The sequence below is a fragment of the Mustelus asterias genome, chromosome 19, assembly GCF_964213995.1.
Source record: "Mustelus asterias chromosome 19, sMusAst1.hap1.1, whole genome shotgun sequence".
NCBI lineage: Eukaryota > Metazoa > Chordata > Chondrichthyes > Carcharhiniformes > Triakidae > Mustelus > Mustelus asterias.
The window spans coordinates 47,581,174-47,605,315 of NC_135819.1; the positions used below are offsets into that span (position 1 = coordinate 47,581,174).

At 42.0% G+C, this 24,142-nt stretch overlaps 1 protein-coding gene across 1 annotated transcript in view; it reads left to right on the forward strand.

Moving 5' to 3' along the window:
* Positions 1-23,433, forward strand: part of dyrk4 (dual-specificity tyrosine-(Y)-phosphorylation regulated kinase 4) — an 81,995-nt gene extending 58,562 nt beyond the window's left edge. The window contains exons 8-13 of the mRNA XM_078235524.1: positions 2,301-2,382; positions 3,890-4,062; positions 4,149-4,209; positions 16,305-16,434; positions 20,145-20,302; positions 22,854-23,433. Coding sequence (XP_078091650.1) covers positions 2,301-2,382; positions 3,890-4,062; positions 4,149-4,209; positions 16,305-16,434; positions 20,145-20,302; positions 22,854-23,089 — 840 coding nt within the window. The 3' untranslated portion in view covers positions 23,090-23,433. The remainder of the gene's footprint in view (positions 1-2,300; positions 2,383-3,889; positions 4,063-4,148; positions 4,210-16,304; positions 16,435-20,144; positions 20,303-22,853) is intronic.
* The last annotated feature ends 709 nt before the right edge of the window (positions 23,434-24,142 follow it).

Below are 24,142 nucleotides of genomic sequence, written 5' to 3' on the forward strand. Positions count from 1 at the left end.
TACGAAAGGGTTTGTTTGGGTGGAATTAGAGGAAAAGTTTTCACATGTGAATGAGATCAGAATTAGGTTATATAATATAGTCACTGCTAAATCCAATAAGCAATTCAGGAGAGATTTATTTACCAGAGAGTAGTTAGACCATTAGAACATGGAACTAACTACCACTAGGAGTAGTTGAAGTAAATAGCATAAGAGCATTTGATGGGAAGCTAGACAAACACACGCAAAAGAAAAGAATAGAAGGGTACATTAATGGGGTTCGATAAAGTGGGTGCAAGGAGGCTTGTGTGGAACATAAACACCAGCATAGACCTGTTGGACCAAATGCCCTGTTCTGGAAATATTTTATAACCTTGTAATACACAGATAACATTAATGAGTGTGCTGACAGCATTATAGAGACCACCCGACAGTATATAGCACATCGTTTCCAGATGTAATATCAGAGACACAAACCATCTTTGTATTCATTCAATTTGTCATTAACCTCAAATTTTTGGGTCAATCTTTTTTAGCTATAAAATGGAATTCTGCAATAAAAGTTCTGCAGAAATATTCTGAATTATAAAAAATGCAGCAGGCACTTGTCTCATATTGTTTAGCAACAGCTTTGTGGACAATGGTTTTACCAGAGAATCTTGCATTTGTTAGTACACATATCCCGTGCAAAACCTCGGTGCTGGACTGCCATCTAGTGGCAATAAAATAAGATGATATTTGACAGCTGATATTATGGGATAAGTTTTCTAGTAGTATGCAGAAGCTTTGCATAAACATCTGACAACTTACTCCATCAGATTTCCCAGAGTTGGTGCTAATTACAGAACAAGTCAAGTTCCAAGTCAGAACTGGATTTCATGCTGGTAGTTTACTTAATCAGGACGGAATTCCTAAAGCTTCTGAAACATTTAAAGGGATTACAATAGCCACCTAAAGGAGAGGTTTATTTCTGGCAGCCAAAATTTTACCAGAGCCTGGAAATATTCCCAAAGGAATAACCATTCTGCACTTCACAATGCAGCTATTGAACTGGCTGTGTCAGGAAATGCTCCATTCAACACTCCAGGGTTCTCTCTCTGGAAGACAGCAATGAAAGGTGTGTGAAAGTATTGTCTGGAGACAATACACATCTCTTTAACCTGTGTTGAATGCTCCCTCCACCCACATTGTCTGTACCTTTAAGACCTGGCTGGCTGTAGAGATTTGCATTCTAATTAGTATTCTGTAACTTGATTTCTGTGTCCGTGCACTGTTTGAGAGCACATTTCCACTCCATCTGACGAAGGAGCAGTGCTCCGAAAGCTTATGGTATTTGCTACCAAATAAACCTGTTGGACTTTAACCTGGTGTTGTGAGACATCTTACTGTGAAAGGAGGGAGCAGACTGGGTAAATGTGGTATCAAGCATTCAGAGAAATTGGGGAAAGCTTTCTAGCCTCAGAAATTCTGCCAACTTATTGATAGCAAGCATTTCCTAAATGAATGGCCAAAGTATGCATGTCACAAAATATTACATAGTGAGTAAAATGGACAGATTTGATGCTTGTTCATAGCTTCTCCCTGTGAATCCAGCTCCACAACTACAATTTACAGTTGCCTTCCCTTCTGGATTCTTACTTTATATATCAAACATTCCACTCCTTTCAGCAGGGGTGGAAGAAACCACAATTTCAGTTTCCCACCACCCAGTCTTCATGATTATTAAAACCCCACTTTCCCATCCATTCAGTCTTTGATGTGCGGACACATTGAATATCTGAAACATTTGACATAAGAACATTGAAGAACCAAATATGCATAGATTACTACACTTATAACTAGTTCTATAATGATTGCTTGGCAATTACATTGGGTCATACAGATTAGGGGGACATACAGGAGAGATGGTGATGTAGTGGTCAGGTCACAGGACTAGTAACCCAGAGGCCCAGGTTAATGCCAAGAGGGAACAGATTCAAATCCCACCACGGCAGCTGGTAGAATTTGCAACCAATTAATAGCTCTGGAATTAAAAGCTAGTCTCAGTAATGGTGACCATGAAACAATTATTGAGGGAATGAAATCTGCTTTTCTTACCTGGTCTGGCCTACATGTAACTCCAGATCCACAGAAACCTGGTTGATTCTTAAATGGCCTTAAGCCACTCAGTTCAAGGGCAATTAGGGATGGGCAACAAATATTGGCCTTACCATTGACGCCTACATCCCATGAGAGAACAAATTAAACCCTTTAGAATGTATATAGTTGTCTTCTTTACATATTATTATGTAATATAACCGTTTGTTTATTCTTTTTGTTAGGAGAACATATTAGTTTGCCCCAAAGGTCAAGGGTTAATCAAAGTAATTGATTTTGGATCAAGCTGCTTTGACAATCAAAAAGGTTTGTACGGATAAAATATTTTTCATTTTATGCATTTTTTGTTGTACTTTCAAAAGAAAACAATGTTTATCTCCTTGGTGTGCATGGACCAGCCACCTTTTGGGAGTCATCTGGAAGCTCATTTGGTTTTCAAGCTACCAGAGCTCAGTGTTTGAGAGGTGGGGCTCAGTTCCAAAACTGACAGTGACTCCAGAGCAAAGAAGGTCAATAAAACATTTATTTTCAAAGATTTGCTTTTGTTCGCGAGTTTCAAGAGATGGAATGGGTGGAATAGGGTTCATTAGAGAGAAATAAAAGAGAGCTTAAAAAAAACAGAGAGAAGACAGAGGAAAAATTAAAAATACAGAATACTTTTTTCTGTATTTAGAATTCTTTACTCAAGTGATTTAATTCATATTAAGCACTGCTCCTGTCATTTGAATTATGTTATTACTGCAATCGAAGCTGCTAGTTTCAACATCACACAATGCGAGAACAATAGAAATGACCTAGATCGCTCTGTACTCCAAATGAGCATTGAGAGAGGGAAAAGTCACGGTGATGGCTGGGAATACTCCTTCCAGCTTCACTGTTGTAAATATGCTGGATTTCCAGCTACTACAGGCACAGGCCCTCTTAAACCCACTCACAGAACTCTAAATGTTTGTGTAGTACACTGCAGGCATGATGAATTGAATTTTTCCAACCCCGTGGAGATGCGGGGTGGGGGCGCAGCCAGGAAAATAGGAGGAAACTACATTAGGGTGGTTCCTTTTGCATTAGTGCACATTGCTGGGATGGGTTGGGAATAGATTCAGCTGCCCATTGCACAGAGGAAGGCAGCTAAGTGGGGAATTAAGACCCCATTTAGGGGCCATTTTAGAATGTTGTTAGTATATTTTCCCACCATCACGGTGGCTCCCCATTAAGTGCGAAGGTTGTCAGCTCATTGGAAACAGCCGCCCACTGGCAGGCTGGGCAGTCGTCAGAGCCAAGGGCTCCGTGCCCCAGTGGATGGGGGCACAACGATCAAAGGCTGCAACCACAAGCATCACTAATCCTACATAATTTTCCCTCCACCTTGATGGCCCTACTGGCTTAGGGTTCCTTTATTTGATGACTTTTCTGCAGGCAAATGAGGGTGCCTCCATTATTGAGGTGCCCATGTACTTGCCTGTCTGCTTTGGCAGAACCCGCCACTTTGGTTATAGACTATCTAACAGGGCATCCAGCCTCAGTAACCCATCCAGTGGCCATAATAATAGGACAGTGAGAGCGGAATCCACCTCCTATATGGCTGTATGGGTGGGAGTTTTGACAACATGGCTGGGCTCGGGACTCTCTTTTAGTTCTTACAAAATCTCTGAGTTAATTGCCTTGAATAATGTCATGGGAGACCAGTTAATATTGTAGGTTAAAACAGAAGTTAACAGACATTTGTTGGCATCTGTAAAGAGATAGAAGTGGTTGCACCTAAAGAGTGTGGTGTACTTTCTGATGTTTAATATCTATTCTCTTTGTATAACAGTTTATACATACATCCAGAGCAGATTCTACCGCTCACCTGAAGTAATTCTTGGTCACCAGTATGGATTAGCAATCGACATGTGGAGCTTTGGCTGCATCTTAGCTGAGTTATACACTGGCTACCCACTCTTCCCTGGGGAAAATGAAATAGAACAGTTGGCTTGTATCATGGAGGTATGAATGAATTAGGAGCCTATTTGTTGAATTGCACATTTCTTTTTGGGTTATCTCTGACTGGATTTGTTTCTTTTTTTCTTAAGGTACTTGGGGTTCCACCAGCAGAAATCATTCAAACTTCACAAAGAAAACGTTTGTTTTTTGGTAAGAGCTGGAATTGAATTGAGGAAGAGTTTCCTTCTAAGTTCAAGTTCAGTAATGGTGCGAAATAATTCAAAATATTTTTAAATTACTTGGACAATAATTAGTTTTTAAGCAACTTATTGACATTTATTTGTAAGGAGGAAAAGTGGAGCTGAGGGTTATCATATCAGATCAGTCACAATCTCATTGAATGGCAGAGCAGACTCAAATTGCTGAATGACCTGCTTCTGATTTATTTAGATTTCCAGAAGGTCTTTGACAAGGTGCCGCATAGGAGACTGTTAAATAAGTTAAGTGCCCATGGTGTTAAGGGTAAGATCCTGGCATGGATAGAGGATTGGCTGACTGGCAGAATGTGGAGATGCCGGCGTTGGATAGGGGTAAGCACAGTAAGAAGTCTCACAACACTAGGTTAAAATCCAACAGGTTTATTTGGTAGCACAAGCCAGCCTTGTGGTTTGTGCTACCAAATAAACCTGTTGGACTTTAACCTGGTGTTGTGAGACTTCTTACTGACTGGCAGAAGGCAGAGAGTGGGGATAAAGGGGTCTTTTTCAGAATGGCAGCTAGTGACTAGTGGTGTGCCTCAGGGTGTGTTGGGACCACAACTTTTCACAATATACATTAACGATTTGGAGGAAGGAACTGAAGGCACTGTTGCTAAGTTTGCAGATGATACAAAGATATGTAGAGGGACAGGTAGTATTGAGGAAGAGGGGGAGCTACAGAAGGACTTGGACAGGTTAGGAGAGTGGGCAAAGAAGTGGCAGATGGAATGCAATGTGGAAAAGTGTGAGGTTATGCACTTTGGAAGGAGGAATGGAGGCATAGACTATTTTCTAAATGAGAAAATGCTTAGGAAATCAGAAACACAAAGGGACTTGGGAGTCATTGTTCAAGATTCTCTTAAGGCTAACATGCAAGTTCAGTCGGCAGTTAGGAAGGCAAATGCAATATTAGCATTCATGTCGAGAGGGCTAGAATACAAGGACAGGGATGTACTTCTGAGGCTGCATAAGACTCTGGTCAGACCCCATTTGGAGTATTGTGAACAGTTTTGGGCCCCATATCTAAGGAAGGATGTGCTGGCTTTGAAAAGGGTCCAGAGGAGGTTTACAAGAATGATCCCTGGAATGAAAAGCTTGTTATATAAGGAGTGGTTGAGGACTCTGGGTCTGTACTCATTGGAGTTTAGAAGGATGAGGGGGGATCTTATTGAAACTTACAGGATTCTGCGAGGCCTGCTCAGAGTGGATGTGGAGAGGATGTTTCCACGAGTAGGGAAAACTAGAACCAGAGGGCACAACCTCAGGCTAAAGGGGCGATCCTTTAAAACAGAGATGAGGAGGAATTTCTTCAGCCAGAGAGTGGTGAATCTGTGGAACTCTTTGCCACAGAAGGCTGTGGAGGCCAGGTCATTGAGTGTCTTTAAGACAGAGATAGATAGGTTCTTGATTAATAAGGGGGTCGGGGTTATGGGGAAAAGGCAGGAGAATGGGGATGAGAAAGAAATCAGCCATGATTGAATGGCGGAGCAGGCTCGATGGGCCGAGTGGCCTAATTCTGCTCCTATGTCTTATGGTCTTTTGGTCCTACATCTTATAAGTTTGTGTGGAAATAACAGTAACCTACAGATAAGAAAGAAGTAAATGCTGAGAACAATCTTTAAACGTACAAAAACAGATGAAGGTAACATAAGTACTTCAAGGAATAGAAAAAGGTTACGAAAATGTCACTAACATTGGATAGTAACAATATACCTGTTTAAAAAAAAATTCAAGCAGGACTAATGAAGAAAGAGTATATCAAATTGTCAATCAGCCAATGTACAGTGCATTAGTAACAGAACATGATAATTGAAGATAGTATTAGAAGCGAGGATACAGACCTCCTAGAGATAACAGAAATATGGCCACAGACAAGAATCAACAGTTAAAATTGCAGGCTCTTATGTATTTAGAAAAGATAGGGAAGGAACAGTGGGGCAACTGTGTTCATCAGAAATATCAAAGTACTGGCAATAGCAAGAAAGGTTGCAACTAACAAGAAAAAAAGATCATTATCCACTGGAGTGAGATAAAGGTTAGGAAGGAATTGGAGACATTATTAAATAAAGATAAACTACATATCACCAAATAGTGACAATCGAGGAAGACACAAATATAGACAAATCTGTTAAATGAAATAATTAAAACAATATGGTTATGTCCATAAAGCTTTTCGATTCCAGTTTGCAGCACTTACCAACCTTCCATTCAAGGTAACCATTTCAACATGACAGAAGTCAATTATAAAGGGGGTGCTTACAATGGATTAAGTTAAGCCAGCTATTTCAAGCAGACTCAATTGTTCAATAAACCCCTCACAACTTGTTAAAATGAAGTTGACTTAATTACTTAATCCTCTATACTTAGCATTTTAAAAGCTCTGCAAAGGAAATATTTTGTTGTTCTGGTTCTTTAAATGTATCTTAACACTATTTAACCATGGACTTTCAAACTCCTTTGACCAGATAGTGTAATCTAGATATTTAACCACTTGACATGAAGCTCATGTAATATTTAACAACTAGGGCAACCACTATAAATTATGGGGACTGCAGTTGTGAATGCAGTAATGCATTTTGCTCTTTATGTGTGATGGATGGTACAACAATTAAATGAAATAACACCCAAAACTTTTTTATGACTTTCATCCATAATTGGAAACAAAGCAAATAGCAGATCGAGACTTTGGAAGTAGCTTAAATGATCTGTTTGCACTTAGCAAATACTAGGGAGCAATTGGAAAGTGGAGATGTTTAGGTAGCTCCAAAGAGTTGCTTGAAGCTCCTTAACAGCTTGACTTTGCTGAAATCAGCAGAACTTTTAAATCAGTAAGTACTGAATCAGACGTAAGACCTCTTTTGTTGAAAGACAACACCACTGACATTGCAGCACTCTCTCAGTGATGCACTGAAATGTCAGCCACGATTACGCACTAGAGTTTTCAAAGTGGGACTCAAAGCCATAAATTACTGACTCACGGGCCAGAGCTTTACCAATAAACCACAGCTGATTGGTTTGAAATAGAGCTGATAGCCAGCTTATTAGGTTTTAAGTGGCACTGTGGTAATTGATGCCTGTGGCAATGCATTTTGACTAGCATTATTTGTCCACCATACATGGCTGAGTGTGACAAGAGTGGATGGTGTAAATGCTGGGGAATGTACTCCCAAGTAAAGTGGCTGGGAAAGGGAATGAAGGGTACAAGGTTCTTTTCAATTTACTATCAGGAGCAAAGTTATGGCAGTATTTGCTATTTACTCTCAGAATTTACTGATAATTGAAAGGATAGAATAGTGGCAGGATCTGCACATGGCGACAAACTGGCCACAAGTGCTGTGCAGTCAGGGATGGAGAAAAGGATAGTACAATGCCAGCTCACTATGGGACACACTGAAGTGTCTACTCCCTCTTCTAGCAGCTTGTTCCTCTTTGCATGGCCTCTGCTCATTTTCCCAGTCATGTTCAATGTTAAGTGGAAGTTGTTAAGTCACAAAAAGAGTACTTCTGCACCAGCCAAATCATCCTTATATTCATATGGAAAAAGCGCAAGAAACATGGAGAGACTGGCAGCAACAGCCAAAGAAATAATCAGCAACTAATCTATAATCTATATTTAAATAGCGCTTTTGTGTGGTTAAAAGAGGCCATTGGCTGAAGTGTGAGCTCCATAATTGGTAGCACTGGCATCAAATCAGCTATCAATCATAAACTATGATTGACATCAGATCTGCATGCTACCAGCTGTTGTTAGGAGATACGCACACAAAAACACCCTGACAAATATGGCATCTGGCGCACTTCTCTTTGGAAGTATGCATAGGCATTGCATCGCTGTTTTGATCATTTAAGAGACCCCATAGTGACCAAAAAACTTGCAAAGGTGTTTCTGTGGCTCATTCATAAAAACTTAAAGTTGGCTTTGCAGATGCATTTGCAAATATAAATTTGGCAGTGTGTGTAAACATGCTGCAAAGTGAAGACTGAGATTGCAAACATTATTAAATTGCTTCCATATTTAATAATTTTGAACTGATGATCAGCGAATGCCTGAGAGAATTTTTGGCTCTGCATTACCTCTCCTGTTGTCAAATCAACAAAATCACTATATTCTGGGCAGCAAAGGGTGGAAATTGGTTTTGCCCATTAATTGTGCTCTGGGTTTTTTGTTTCTACTGTCATGGTTTTCATTGCATTTGGAGACAGCCACATGATACAGTTACAATCAGGTATAATGTCTCACTGTATTACTGAAGGACATGCTTCAGAAGGAATACTTCCCATGATTTTCAGACTAGTAATGTTGGCTGCGGGAGATATGTGCATCCCTGGTGTCCAGTGTTGCTAAAAGCTTCAGAGAAGGGCCCGTCTTGCAACAGTTGCAGAACATCCAATCACAGAGTGCTTAGTTGTGGAAGGAAAATCATTATATTCAAAAATGTTATAAATTTTGAAGAACAATTAATTGGCACAATTGCCCTACCTGGACTGCAACAGGCAGAACAGTGAGTTTGCACAATCCTACCCACACAATCTGAGGAAGGCACCCTAGTTTGGAACATAGGAACAGGAATATGCCATTTAACTCCTTGAGGCTATTCTGCCCCTCAGTGAGATCATACCTGATCTATGACTTGACTCTGTACACCTACCTTTGTTCCATATCTCTCTATTCATCTGCTTAACATAAATTCATAAAACTCAAATTTAAAATGAATAATTATTCCAGTATTAATCTTGCTGGCAGAAGAGATATGATCTTCTCCCATCTTTTCCATGTCGAAATAGAACTTCACTCCTGAAACGCCTGTCTCAACTTTTTAGACCATGTCTCCAAGTCTTAGGCTCACCAACCAGTGAAAATAGGTTCTGTCCAACTACCCTATCAGTTCCCCTTTATATCTCGAAGACTTCAATCACATCACACTTTAACCTTCTAAATTCCAGGAAACCCTAGTTACACTAAAAATTGCAAGCACCTGCCATAACCTGAGAAGTGGGCCTAGGTCAGGGATAGAAATAATCGGTGGGCTGAAGTCCTGCCCTATCATGCGTGTAAAGTGTGTGTTTAGCTGTCAGGAAGAATTTATTTTCACAGAGAATCGTCACCCTCTGGAACAAATTGACAAGACTGCTGGCTAGTAAGGAGTCATCCTTTAGAAGGAGCCTTGACAAGGAGATGACATTTCTATTTATTGAAGGGTAAGTTGCTAGTTATTCCTGATTGTGTTAAGTCATGAGTTGTTATGGCATCCCAGAGTCTTGCCATATTGTTTAGGTTAGGGAGATGGAGCGGAGTTATTGCTGAACTGGCTGCAAAGGCTTTGTCTCTCAAGTGATCATGTGGTTGTGGGGGTTGAACACTCTGCAGGATTGTGCTGCGTCCACTTGACAGGCCTGATGATTTTTCTTATTGGCTATCTTTTTCATACATTTATATATCTCTTTCTCTCTTACCCTTTTTAGATTTTGTGGCTGTTCAAGGGGAAACTGAAAGGTTTCACACCGAAAGGTTACATACAATAACGTGAAAATTACACAAGGATACGAAGTTGATTTTGAGCTCGCCACCCAAGCATAAAATTGACACTGTGGGATCGATGCTCCACAAATCAATGACTGTTGCAAAATGGGCAGCAGATTGCAATGTCAGTTTTACGTCAAAGTGGGAAGTTGAAAATCAACCAGTTTATTTCTTTATCATTTTCACTTATCTTTTGAAACAAAATTGTAATAATATATTGACGTAAAGGACCGTGACCTGCATTTTTGAATGAGATGGTGTTCCAGATGGAAGTGGGATTTCCATTTGCTGACATGACTTTGCAACATTTTGCAGCATTGATATAATGATGATGAGCAGGGGCTCCGAGCACCAGTAGCACTCTCTGGTCAGGAGCTGAACAATCAGGTGTTTCTGAGGAACTTAATTGGCTACAGCAGTGCAAAGGAATATGTGGTAACTTGGCCCCTTTAAAGCGGTGATCCTTTGCAGGCTACGTGATCGGGCAGACCCAATGGAAGCCAAGCCAATTGGGAACAAGGGTGCGTGACCTGGGATGAGGAGAAGCCTCAGTTGGAGCCAAGGAAGAGAAGAGAGTAGACTTGTGTATTATTAATTCTGTCAGACCCTTATCTTGAATACATATTGTATTAGTTAATAAACTGTTCCTTGTTGAAGCCACAAGTCACCTTCAAAATTGCTACGCTGGCAATGAGGAAAAAATGCATCAGCCATCGGGAGATGGCAGTGCGCATTTAGAGGGGGAGAAGAATCATTGTTGAAACTAAGAAGAAACAGGTAAAGGCATTTTTTAAAAGCCTTTAATTGGGAAGATTGAGCCATTTGAGCCAGAAGTTGAGAGCTGGTGGCATTATATTCCCAAGGTTGCATTATTTCTTCATAGCTAATTAGATCACAGCAGAAGAAAATCAAAAGGTGATACCATTCACAGTATGTGGCCCACAAACTTACAACCATTAGGAGTCCAACATCACCTAGTGCAGAAATTATTTGTTTCGTTGCAAGAGAAAGGGTCATATACAGGCATGGAACAAAAGAAACAGACAGGAGAGAACGCACAAAATAACACCATTAAAGCAACTAGTTGAGGAACCCAACAAGGGATCCAAAACTTACACTTTAAATCAGGTCTAACTCAGTAAGGTGCCACCTATAGAAACAGCCTTGATGATCAATGGAATTCTCTTAAAATAGAGGTCGACACTGGAGCTGCGGCCACAGTCATAGGGGAACAAGCATTCAGATACCACCAAGAACATCTGCAACACGTGAGGTTGAATAATTCAGAAGTCATTTTCTCCATGTATACAGGAGAGACGCTGAAGATAGTAGGGTTAGTTACAGTAACGGTATCCTACAGAAACCAAACAATACAATTACCTGTTTTAGTGATTGAGGGCCACAGACCTCGTCCGGAACTCTCCAGCCGTTCATGCCCGGTTGCCGCTACCAGCGAGAATGGAGAATGCATGATTGGGCCAGACCCTATGGAGAGGCTGCTTGGGAAGCCAAGCCAGTCAGGAGCAAGAGCGCGTCTCCTGGGATGGGGAGGACTTCAATTGGAGCCAGGGAGGCTAAGAGAGTAGGCTTGTGCATTAATTCTGTTAGACCCTTATCTTGTATATATATTATATTTGTTAATAAACCATTCGTTGTTGAAATCACAATGAGTCGCCTTTGAACTTACTACAGGGTAAGTCACCATTCAGGAAGTTGGGAACAAGGAACACTCATTGTAGCTGTCAGTACTGCAGCAATGCATAGAGCCCAGAAGTTCCTCATTTGGCATGGCATCTGACTGCTGGTAATGATGTCTTGTAACTGAAGTAGGGAAGGCTGTCTTGCCCGATTGAACCCAGAGATAAGGTGAGAGTTGACTGCCCTTGACATCAAGGGCAGCATTTGACTGAGTGTAGCTTCTAGGAGCCTTGGCAAAATTGGAGTCAATGGGAATTAGGGGGATTACTTTCTGCTGGTTGGAGTCATACCTGGTACAAATTAAGATGGTTGTGGTTATTGGAGGTCAACCATCTCAATTCTAGGACATCACCTCAGAGTAGCGTCCGAGGCCCAACCATCTTCAGCTGCTCCATCAAAGACCTTCCTTCCATTTTAAGGCCATAAATAGGGATGTTCGCAATGTTCAATACCATTCATGACTTCTTAAATATTGGAGCAGTCCATGTTCAAATGCAGCAAGACCTGGACAATATCCAGGTTTTGGCTGACAAATTGTAAGTAGCATTCATGCCACACAAGTGCCAGGCAATGACCATCTTCAAGAAAAGAGAATCTAATCACATCCCCTTGACATTCAATGGCATTCCATCACTAAATGTCCATTGGTATTTTCCATTGACCAGAAAATGAACTGGACTAGCCAGATAAATACTGTGGCTACAAGAGCAGGTCAGAGGTTAGGAATCTTATGGCAAGTAACTTACACCTTGACTCCCCAAAATCTGTCCACCATCTCCAGGCACAAATCAGGAGTGCGATGGAATACTTTCCACTTGCCTGTGTGAGTACAACTCCAACAACATTCAAGAAGCTTGACATCATCCAGGATAAATCAGCCTGTTTGAATGGCACATCAACTCCCTCCACCACCAATGCACAGTGACAGCAGTGTGTACCATCTACAAGATGTGCTGCAGGAACTCACCAAGGTTCCTTAGGCAGCAGCTTCTCAAACCATGACCACTACCATCTAGAAGGACAAAGGGAGCAGACACATGGGAACATCACCTCCTGCAATTTCCCATCCAAGCCACTCGTCATCCTTACTTGGAAATATATTGCTGTTCCTTCACTGTTTTTGGGTCAAAATCCTGGAACACTCTCCCTAACAGCACTGTAGGTGTACCTACACCATAGGGACTGCAGTTCAAGAAGGTAGCTCACCATCTCAAGGAAAATTAGGGATGGACAACAGATGCTGACCTAGCCAATGATGCTCACATCCCATAAATGAATTTAAAATAAAGAATCTAAACAATTGTCTCTCAGGGTTTCTGTAAAATTATTAAAACTTATGTGGATATAGTCAGGCAACTTTCCCAATGATCAACCAAAACCAGCTCCCAATACTAATGGCCTGAAAGGTACCCCATATGGTAATCCCATAGTGACACCCTTGCTTATGATAGTATCACGTTAGCCTTCTCACCTGTTTCCTTAGGTACTTGACCAAAAGCAGCCATGGCCAGGTTGCCTTGCAGCAGTATGAGATACATTCCGCAACATGTACCTCTGGGGTTTGAGACGAGAGCCACCAGAGGCCGCAAAAAATTCTTGAAGGGAAGCAACAGCCACCGTCTAAAACCTTTCCGTCACCAGGGAAGACTGAGGAGAAGCAGCAGGTTCAGCATGAAAGGATGCACAATTGAAGGCACCTACGAGGCAAAATGATCATTTTCATTAAATATTTGGCTGCAGTATAATGACATGCAGTGCTTCTTGGAATGTGGAGGACTGATTTGATTTATTATTGTCACATGTATTAGTATACAGTGAAAACTATTGCTTCTTGCATGCTATACAACCAAGCATACCGTACATAGAGAAGGAGAGAATGAGCGTTTAAAGTTTATTGGTATCACAAGTAGGTTTACATTAACACTGCAATGAAATTACTGTGAAAATACCTTAGTCGCCACACTCCAGCACCTGTTTGGGTACACTGAAGGAGAATTTAGCATGGACAATGCACCTAACCAGCACATCTTTTGGACTGTAGGAGGAAACCGGAGCACCCGAGGAAACCCATGCAGACATGAGGAGAACGTGCAGACTCCGCACAGACAGTGACCCAAGCCGGGAATCAAACCCAGGTCCTTGGCGCTGTGAGGCAGCAGTGCTAACCACTGTGCTACCATGCTGCCTAGTAGAGACTGGTAGAGATAAAACCTATTGTTGGCAGCAAAATTGTTTGTAAATCAATTAGTCGGGTTTTTTTTGGTTAAAGGAAACAGGGAGTCAAGATGATTGATGAAAATGGCTAAGTGGGGATACCTTGAATGGAAAATTAAAATACTTGGTCAGGACAATTGAGCCTTGAGATATTGGTTTTATTTAGGTGAATAAATGGTTCAGTTGTGATAAGAATGGGAGACATACTGTTGCAAAACTCAGATATGTACCTCGGAGCTCTGGGATCACGGTTACATTTGGATGTCTGCGATGCCTGGGCCGGGAAAGGGCCGCGCATGTGCAGTTGGTGTTTTTCACATCTTCAGGCCAGAAACCAGCCCTGAGCATGTGTGCCGAAAAAGAAGAAGGAAAGGGAACCATGCGAAAATGGAGGTAGGGTGACCTGAAGAGGAATGCCATTTGAGAGAAGATGTCCCAGGGAGCAGGACATGGGAAAGGAGACAAGGAGACATCCCAAACAAAGATGTGGACTCGATGGGCCGAATGGCCTCCTTCTGCATTGTAGTGATTCTAAGAAGATCCCAAACCAGGGAGTGAGGCTGAAATGGGTCCAGAATACAGTCCCAGGTAAGGGACAAGGGCAGAGATCAGAAACAGATCCTGTTAAGTAAACAAAAGCAGAAAATGCTGGAAAAGCTCAGCAGGTCTGACAGTATCTGTGGAGAGAGAACAGAGCCAACGTTTTGAGTCTGGATGACCCTGCGTTTAGGCTCTGAATTAAAGAATGAGAGCTGTGGGGAGCAGACTTGAAGCAAAGTGGGTTCAAGGGAAGCCCTAAGATCAGAGTGGGCAGCTGAAGTTTGCTGACTCCATGCTGCAAGCTGTAAGGGCAAAGCTACACACTGATGCAATGATATTCTGCTTGGCATGGCTGAAGATGTGAAATTGTGCTTGGAAGGTGATGAGGTGAAGCTTGAGTGTACGTTGAGCACCAGAGGAAAGAGATCTCAGGAGGTGAGATTGAAACCCTGGTAGTGGATCCCTGTTGAAACCTTCCAAGTGGGAGCGACGTTTGGGAGAGAATTTGAAAGTGAGTTCTTCAAACAAGGAGATTGGAAACACTCGTGAGAAAGATAGTGTTTCAGTAAAACCGGTTGACTCACAGTGTGACAAGTTTCTGGATGGGTTCTTGAAAAATCCATTGAATCTGCTTTGGGTACATCTGTCATTGATTTTGGAGTGTGGTGTGTCTGAGCACAGTTCACCAGTTGATTCATATACTTATCCTCAATGAGAGTATAAGATAGATATGGTAAATGATATTTATCTTTCCTAATTTGTCTGTGTGTGTAAAGGTATAGGTGAGGTGAATGAATCGTGATATTTGAACCATTTTCTTATACTTGTATTGAGATCTTTCCAACTTTTTTGACTTGTGTAATATAATTCATTTTTCTTGTTTAATAAATGTTTTATTCTTTGTGTTAAGTTCATCACAGACTCCTACAGAATCTAAAACTATACATAGTTACGCCATATGTAGTCTCACCAATGCCCTGTACAACTGGAACAAAACTTTCCTACTTTTATATCCCATTCCCCTTGCAACATGTAACTTTGGAGTGCGTTTGTCATGTATGTGTGGATGAAGACAAGGACAGAACTATCAATGCTGTGGTCAGATGTTGCATTAGAAAGCATTCCATTTAAGTTTGCTACAAGTGTCTATTCAGGAGGCAAATGATTACATTCTGTATCCTCCTTTCCTTCCTCAGAAAACCTAAATACTGGGCCATTTAGCTCTGGGTTCTTTGTAATAACATTCCCAAAGGAAAAGCATTGGTAACTGGGGTAACTGGTTCCAAGTCAACAGTACAAAACATTAAAGCAATTCTGAAGTGCAGAGGGTCCAAATGGTGAAAAAAAAACAATGAAAAATGTTTCTGAAATTAAGCATTTTCCCAGGAGTCCTGAAGGAAAGATAAGGGTGGCCATTCTTTCCCATTGACGCAATTATTGTTGTTGTTTCCACTGGTGGGTACGTGCCGTTCATCGAAATAAAGAGCAGAATGTCTAGGCTGATGACGCAGTCCGAACTATGTACATAAAGGCCTCTCATCCATCTGATTTTCCTGTAACAAGAGTAAACTTCTAGTCATCCCTCCCCAGCCATAACAGTGCAAAAGAGTCAAGTTTAAAACTGTAGATAAAATGGAGGATTTTTTCTTCTGTTACAGTGAATCCCAGACACATTGTAATGGGAGGTGGAGTTTATGATACTCTGTACAATTTTGGAAAGTAGCCCATTAATCAACTTTTTGCTGTGCTGTAAAATTTCTTCAGCTCCCTTTTCAAGACTTTTTCACAGCAGTATTTATTTTGTGTTTTTTTAATGTGCTCCACTAATACTGTGCACTCGTGCATTTGTTCTAATCAATTTAACAAGTGGGATTAAAATATATAACTCAGGATCCAATTTGATAGTTGGTTTGCTATTTCTAGGTATTAATACAGGACGAGTTGGAATATAATATAAATCTGTGAAGACTTTAGGGTTGATTGTGGCTAGTCTTGAACAGTGTCCTCTTAATCTATGATTCCTTTTAAAATTTCAAACATCTTATTTTAGTTTTACAAGTATTTTTCTGTTGAAGATTCTAAAGGATCCCCTAAAAACGTAACGAACAGTAAAGGAAAAAAGAGGCGTCCAAATTCCAAGAAGCTTGCTGGTGTACTGAAAACAAATGATAAAGTTTTCCTAGACTTCCTGAAAGGATGTCTCATGTGAGTTTAGCATTTTAACGTACATCTAGCAATGATATTGTGTTAATGATATATATCATTTGTTCAATGAAAGTGTGGGTAAATTTTACAAATATGTGCTCACATTGTGGAACTTCATCCATCACGGAACTTGCAGCACCTTTTGGTCCATTATGAATAAATGATTTTACGTTGTGAACATTGACACTACCTGATGTAAATGCAGCATCTGCATTACAGTCACCACAATCCACTAATTTGGGTTCTATTTAAAATAGATACTCATTTTAAGATTTCAGCTGGTTTATGAATTTGAGATGAGAATTCCTCTGTTTAACAATGTATTTTACACTCAAAATCCTCATTAACTACTTATTTATTCCTGCTCGGAGGGCCATTGTTAGGAGAAGCTGTTAAGATGGCATCATGACCCACTAAAATACCATCCATGTCTTTAATGAGTGCTGGTAGGCAACTTAATTGTCAATCCATCCTTTAATAATGCTTCAGGCCGTTCCTGGCGTGTGCTTCATGTATTTTATCAAAATAATGGGCAGAATTCCCCCATCTGGGGACCTAAGTCCTTTGGTGGGGGTGAGAACATGGAATGTTTTCTGCTGTGGAGGCCAGCAGGAAAAACATCAAATTTTCTGGCCCCACCTCCTAAATTTCATAACCTGGTGTTCTGTGCTGTATTCTCTGATGGAGCAAGCCTGATGATACATAATCTGGGTGTCATGTTGAGAAGGTGCCTAGCACCACTGGCCCACTATTGAAGAAAAAAGGTGCACTCCTAAAGTGAAGATGGATCTCTGGGAGCACTCTGAGGCCAGAAGATTGACCACCTTCAGAACATTGAATCTGGAAGGTACATCCTCAGATGCTCCCCAACCCATTGCTCTGATGTGCCAGGGTCCAGGTTGGCCATTGGCCTCCATTCTGAACTCTGAAGGCAGCTCCATGTTGTTTCAAATGTGTCTTGCATCAGCGTGTTTTCCTGCTGATACCATAGAGAATGAGGCATGGGCGATACACCTTCATCTGCACACCATTAGTAGGGTGCAAATGAGTTTCACGCTGGCCCCCACTGGGTTTCCCGATCTGCCAAGGTAGGCACCAGTGGAAGATCCTGCTGTAAATTACACTGGCGTGAAACCAATTTCTGAGACCCCACCAAATTCTTCCCCCCAAACCTTCCACTCGCCCTTGAATCGGCTGGATGAGGCTTGAGAGAAGTTTGCCAAATGCATTGTGCTGGATGTAGACTATCCCAATTTTGCAGTTTAAGACCCTTCGTTAGACATCTTGGAGACACTCGAATACCTAAAGCATGTGGGGAAAATCACCTCCCTATATTTCTATGGAGGTGGTATATAAATACAACATTTTTCTTTATTTATTCTTTGTTTCTAAAGAATTCAGCCTGCCTTGACTCTTTGGGGGTGTTTCTCCCATCCCGCTGCTTAATTTCTTAGCACAGTGGGCTCTACTTTTTTAGCACCTGACGTGTGGGATCCGTGCTGGGCGTTCTGGCCCGCTAGCGTCTCTCAGCTCCTGATTTCCGGCAGTATCACATCTGTGTCGGAAATCGGTGGGGAGGTGCATAAATTATGGTAATACGAATTACCATATATTTAAAATGTGATTAGCGAGCCCAGTACTGAAGTCTCTGGGCCCACTAGCATTCCCACCCACCCCACCGCCCGCCAGATTGGTACACTCCAGTGGGGATTACTATAGCTGCCACCTTTGGGAACTAGCAGCCCAACCCAGCTGAAGTGAAGGGGGGGATAACTGAGGCTGACAGAGGGTCAGGCGGTAGGGGCGTGGTACCTGCAGATGCTCTCCAACCCAGCCTGTGCAGCCTGTGCCCCCTGGTGCTGCCCAAGGAGCAAAGTGCCAATGCCGGTGGGGGTATCGGGGTGGGGGTGTGGTTGGGACTGCCGGTAAGGGGCCGGGAGATCGGGGCTGAGGAAGAGGTGAGAGGGCCGGTGTTGCAGAGAGTGTGGGGCTGGCCAGCAATCACCGTGCATGTGCTGATCTCGGCGCTGACTGATCAGCGCACGCGCAATGGCCCGCTCAGTGTTATGCTGCCGGCCTCTCCAGCGGGAATAGCCCCCCCCTCCCCTGAATTCTGGAGTGAATCACACGAGTGCACTCTGCAGTGCATAGAGTGTGGGAGATTCATTTTGAAACACTCACTGAAAAAACAGTGTGATTTACTCCAGTTTTCACGTGAATTTGACACAGAACGTTTTGGGAGAATCCCGGCCTTTATTCCTGCAATCAAGTCCCCACTGAACTGTGGGTATGAGCATTACTTTGATTTTGGCTCAATAATGCGGTTTGAACACATTGATGACAAGACAGATGTATTTTGTATCCCTGTAGGCAAAAGGTAGCTAATTTATATCATGTTGTGCAGTAGCACATGACAATTGGCAAGGTTTCATGGTCACCATTAGATTCTTAATTTCAGATTCTTTTATTAAATTGAAGTTTCAGCATCTGCCATGGTGGGATTCAAACCCAGATCCCAATAGCATTACCCCGAGTCTCTGGATTACCAGTCCAATGACAATACCTCTATGCCATTGCCTTCCCTTGTTCAGTTTTTTAACGTAGCTGAGTTCCATTAATGGAACTGTAGTCACATGACTATCTGATTTCTGTTCCTCCTCTGGTTCTTCTCACCTGTGCATGGTCACTTAGAAGAAATCATAGAAACCCTACAGTACAGAAAGAGGCCATTCGGCCCATCGAGTCTGCACCGACCACAATCCCACGCAGGCCCTACCCCCATATCCCTACATATGTACCCACTAATCCCTCTAACCTACGCATCTCAGGACACTAAGGGCAATTTTTAGCATGGCCAATCAACCTAACCCGCACATCTTTGGACTGTGGGAGGAAACCGGAGCACCCGGAGGAAACCCACGCAGACACGAGGAGAATGTGCAAACTCCACACAGACAGTGACCCAAGCTGGGAATTGAACCGAGGTCCCTGGAACTGTGCTAACCACTGTGCTACCGTGCCGCCCCTTACCTTAGACTTACCAAGTACTACCTCCTCAAATTCACTGGTTACAATCCCTGCAATGTTTTCACTTGCCTTGCACACTATGGTGAAGAGGATGAGGGATGGGTTTGGGTGCTGTCGTGTTCTGGCTCATCGGACTGCTCTTCAGCTTGCAGGCATAGGAAAGAGGCACATGTTGGTATACTAGACTAAAGAAATAATTACAATCATACTTTCTTTCATTGATGATAATGATAATGTTGGTGTTATGTTGCTGATTCTGTGGCTGTTGCATATGGATGATGCTAAAGATGCTGATGCTGCTTATAGATATTTGCCAATGATGCTGATAGTGTTGACTATGCTGATAGGACCATCAGTGTTATTAGCATCATCAGTTACTTAAGGTACCTTTGATGCAACTGGTGCTGATAATATTGAGAGTACTAATGATGTTGGGATTAGTGATGGTCGTGATAGATAATTAGTGATGATATGCGAGTCATGTTGCTGCGAAAGGCACAAATAGTATGAGTATTGCTGATCTTGCTAACAGCATTGTTTTAGCTGAATGTGCCTAATAATGGTGTGCATACATGCAACAGCGTTCCTTGTAATGATGGCGTGATTGGGATTGATGATATTAATGGTACACTATTGGTATGGTAACTCAGACTTACGCTTTGTGATTTTTAACATATTTTAAGGTGGAATCCTGAACAGCGCCTGACTCCAGATGAAGCAATGAAACATAAATGGATTCAGGAATCCAGAACCAAAAAATCTCGCCTTAAACTGAAAGCGACGCTTGCGACTGAAAGTAACAAAAAACATGCTTGCAAAAAAGGATATTTCCAAAAGACAGGTAATAAGAATATGATAGATGTCAGGGATAGGAAATGTCTTTTCTTTAATTTTCACCCCCAGGTTGGAATTTGACTGGCATAAGTGCGTATCAAGAATTCAGACACCAAGGTCTGCAGCAATACCCAAGACAGGATTTTCCATTCATTAATTTTAATAGGCAGGCATTCTGTGGGGTCCATTCATGTGCACCTGAATTTCTATCTGCGCTCCTTTGTCAAAGCTCTACACTGGGATTTCTAGTTCATAAAATGAATCCTCTCATTGTATTTTTCCTTCACAACCTTGTTTGGTAGATTATTCAAAACGTCATTAATCTTTGAAAAAAGATGTTTTTGCTGAAACCTATCATAATTTTGCTGTTTGTTAACCTTCCATCTGTATCCTTTGAACCTACTTTCTTTGCACATATTGCACCAGCTTCCTTTCTGGATTATGTTGGGATAATTCCCCATGGGGGCTATAGGAATGTGTGCAACACATGGGCCTTGCACAAGAATAACACCATATCCAGTATCAGTACGGTGTGCCAGATTTTGTCTTTTACATTCCCTGGGTGTTATGTGGGTACAGATTGATTTCATTTGCCAGATCTTCTACCTCCCAGCCTGTCTACAATGGGCTGGGGAAACTCGAGCCAAGGTTTAATCAATCTCGCAGCTTCCCAATGGGAGATCGGTAAATTAATAATGTGTAAGTCATGACATTAGTAGCTATTAAGTGATATTTACAATTCACAAATTTTGGTAATCCATATATAAAACAAGTAACATAAACACATTTAATATGAAGGAATCCCATTTATGTATATCAGAGAACTTGTGGGGTTAGGAGAAGCCATTCTTTATAGAAGATTAAAGGATGATCTGGAGGTGTTTAAATTGATTAATGAAGTTGACAGGGCAGACAAAGATTAAGAGGGCAATCTTACCGGCTCATCGCACCAGTCAATCAGCATGATGAACCGGTAAGATCGCAAGAGAGGCGTAAAACCAGGCTCGCACCTGGTTTCTTGCCTCTCATAATGATACCAGCACTCAGGTGCAAAGCTGATTTAAATATTCAGTCTCTGATTTAAATATTATTAGTGAGCCGGGACATAATCATCCGGGCTCACTTGCCTTAATGACCTTGCTGGTGGATGTCCTCACTGGCGAGGATCACATGTAGCCCCCCCCCAGCAACAGGGACCAGAGTGATGGCCTCGCCAGTGAGACTAGAAGCCATTGAGGCCTCCCAGGTGGTCAGGGGCATGGCCGGCAGTGCCCCTTGGGCAGTGCCAGCCTGGGTCCCTGGCAGTGCCAGCCTGGCACTGCCCACTGGGAATCTGGGCAGTGCCCACTGGGCACCCTGACACTGCCCTCCAGGCACTAGGCAGTGTCAAGATGCGGGGCCTAAGGGGAAGGGGCGGTGCCTATGGGGAGGGGGAAGGGCCTGAAGGGGAGGCAGTGCGTGGGGAGCTGCGCACTTACAATTGGGGATCGCCGGGGTGGCAATTGACCCGGTGGGGGGTGAACGGGGGCGCCGAGCAGCCAGGGGGAACTGGTGGGGGGGCACAGTGTACATAGTGCATTGGGAGATCAGGTGCATGTGCAATAGCACCTTCTAGCAGTCAGCAGCTGGATTCCCTGCATGAATAGACTCCATCCACTCCCCCTACTGGCAAGAATCACATTTTGCCTTTTTTTCTAAGTGAGATAAGATTTGAATTTTTCTCTCGCCGATTTATTTGGTAAGATCGCCCCAAATTATTTCCTCTCGTTGGGGAATCCCCAACAAGAGGTCATGACCACAAAACTAGAGCAAAGCTTTACAATGGTGATGTCAGGTAGCATTTGTTCACACAAATGGTAGTGGAAGCTGGAACTCCCCAACAAAAAACTCTTGAGGCTAATTGAAAATGTCAAAATTGAAATTGATTTTTTGGCATTACGAGTTTTGATATTAAGAGTTACAGAACCAAGGTAGATCAATGAAGTTAAGGATCATATCAGCCATAATATAATTGAATTGGGAACAGGCTGGTGGAGCTGAATGGCCTATTCATGTTCCTAAGTCAATCCAACTCCACCAGAATTGAAATAACTGTCTCCCTATAAAAGGGCAGGGGTGAGGGTGGGATGTCGGGGGGTCTCCTTTGACGGTACCAGAAGATCCCACTGATGGGAAAAGCTGGAAAATCCCACCCATGGGGAGTAAATTCATTAATCCTATGCTGGTGGGATTTGTGGGGATGTAATATTAGTATAATGCATGAAGTTATCAGCTATATAGTGAGATTTACAATTCATAAATTTTGAATTGAGAAACTTTAAAAATATTGGGTAAATTTAATCTTGAATGTTCGACAGAGTGGGTTGCTTACACATTATAAAAACCACCTAAATTCCATTGCATTGATTTCAATAGAATGATGGGTGGGTCAGATGAAACTCTCCCCCATCATGTGGATACTTGATGAACCGTACCTTCAAATCACATTAAAGCTCAAACTATTACTTTCAACATATTCTATGTCAATATTTCACATTGCTCTTTGTATTTTACAACAGAAAACATCTGTCATGAAGCAGATGATAGGTACAAGGTTCATGCAGAAGAGGAGACAGCAATCACTGTGCGTCCAAGACCTCTAGGGGCTTCCGCAGAAGAAGATGTAACAGAAAAAACAAACAACAACTGTGAAGTCCTTACTGAAAAAGAACTGAAAGACAAATCATTGAAAAATATACAGCATGCTGTCCAATCCGAATCACCGAAGGAACTAATGTGTCAGGAACACATTTAGTTCCTGTCGCCTGGTGTGTAGATCATACCTGTATTCCTGTTATATTTCACTCAAGGTAGCTCTTCCAGTAAAGCTGCTTCTTTATCAGAGAAGACTACAATATTGGAAAGCTATTTTATTTTTACAGTGGTCTCTAATAGAGATTGATGTCCCATTTGAGGCATCATATGGAAAGTACAAGTGACTTTCTAGATGTTGAATACCGGATTGATTTAATTAAGCAAAGAAATTCTGTTTTCTAAACATAAACTCTTCAAACGCAAACACACTTTCTGAACAATACAAAATAGCAATATGTTTTCAAAGGCAATGATGCAAGCAGTAAAATAATCCAATTATTACTTCTTCGGTCTCTGTTTTCTTTGTTTGCAACTAACTAAAATATACTACAAATGTAACTACAAAAAAATCATCAAATTGATACAGACATTACATTCTATGTAAGCCTTTGGAGTTGGAACAAAACCTCAAATTACAGAGGCTGAGAAAATCCTCGAGGTGTGATCCTGACAATTATGCTGGGATCACATTTACTTGAGATCCCCGCTTCTAGCCCCTCTGCAATATGCACTGTCAATGGAAGTTTAGCTAATCTGCAAATGGGCAGCACATTAGGGATTCCATCTCAGGCACCATGTATGTCCTGGGATGCTGCAAAATTCAGAAAGCTGCATGCAGACCTCTCTTGCTCTCCTTTGATGTGCTTCCAAAATGATCCCTACATACACCAAACAGGAAGGCAATGTGCGAGTTTTCTTTAGGCATCAGAAGATTTATTGAACATCTGCAAGGCCATGATGGTGAGAACTTCTAATTTAGCCCTGTTTTGTCATTGACTTTGCAATTTGGGTTGGGTGAGAGCTCTGCCCCATACATACTGGTGCACAGTGGCAGGAGTGTGTACTGTGCACAAGATGCATTGCAGAAATTCACCAAGCTTCCATGCAAACTCACAACCACTACCACCTAGAAGGACAGGGGCTGAAAATCAGGGGAACACCACCAGTTGCAAGTTCCCCACCAAGCCACGCACTAGCCTGACTTGGAACGATA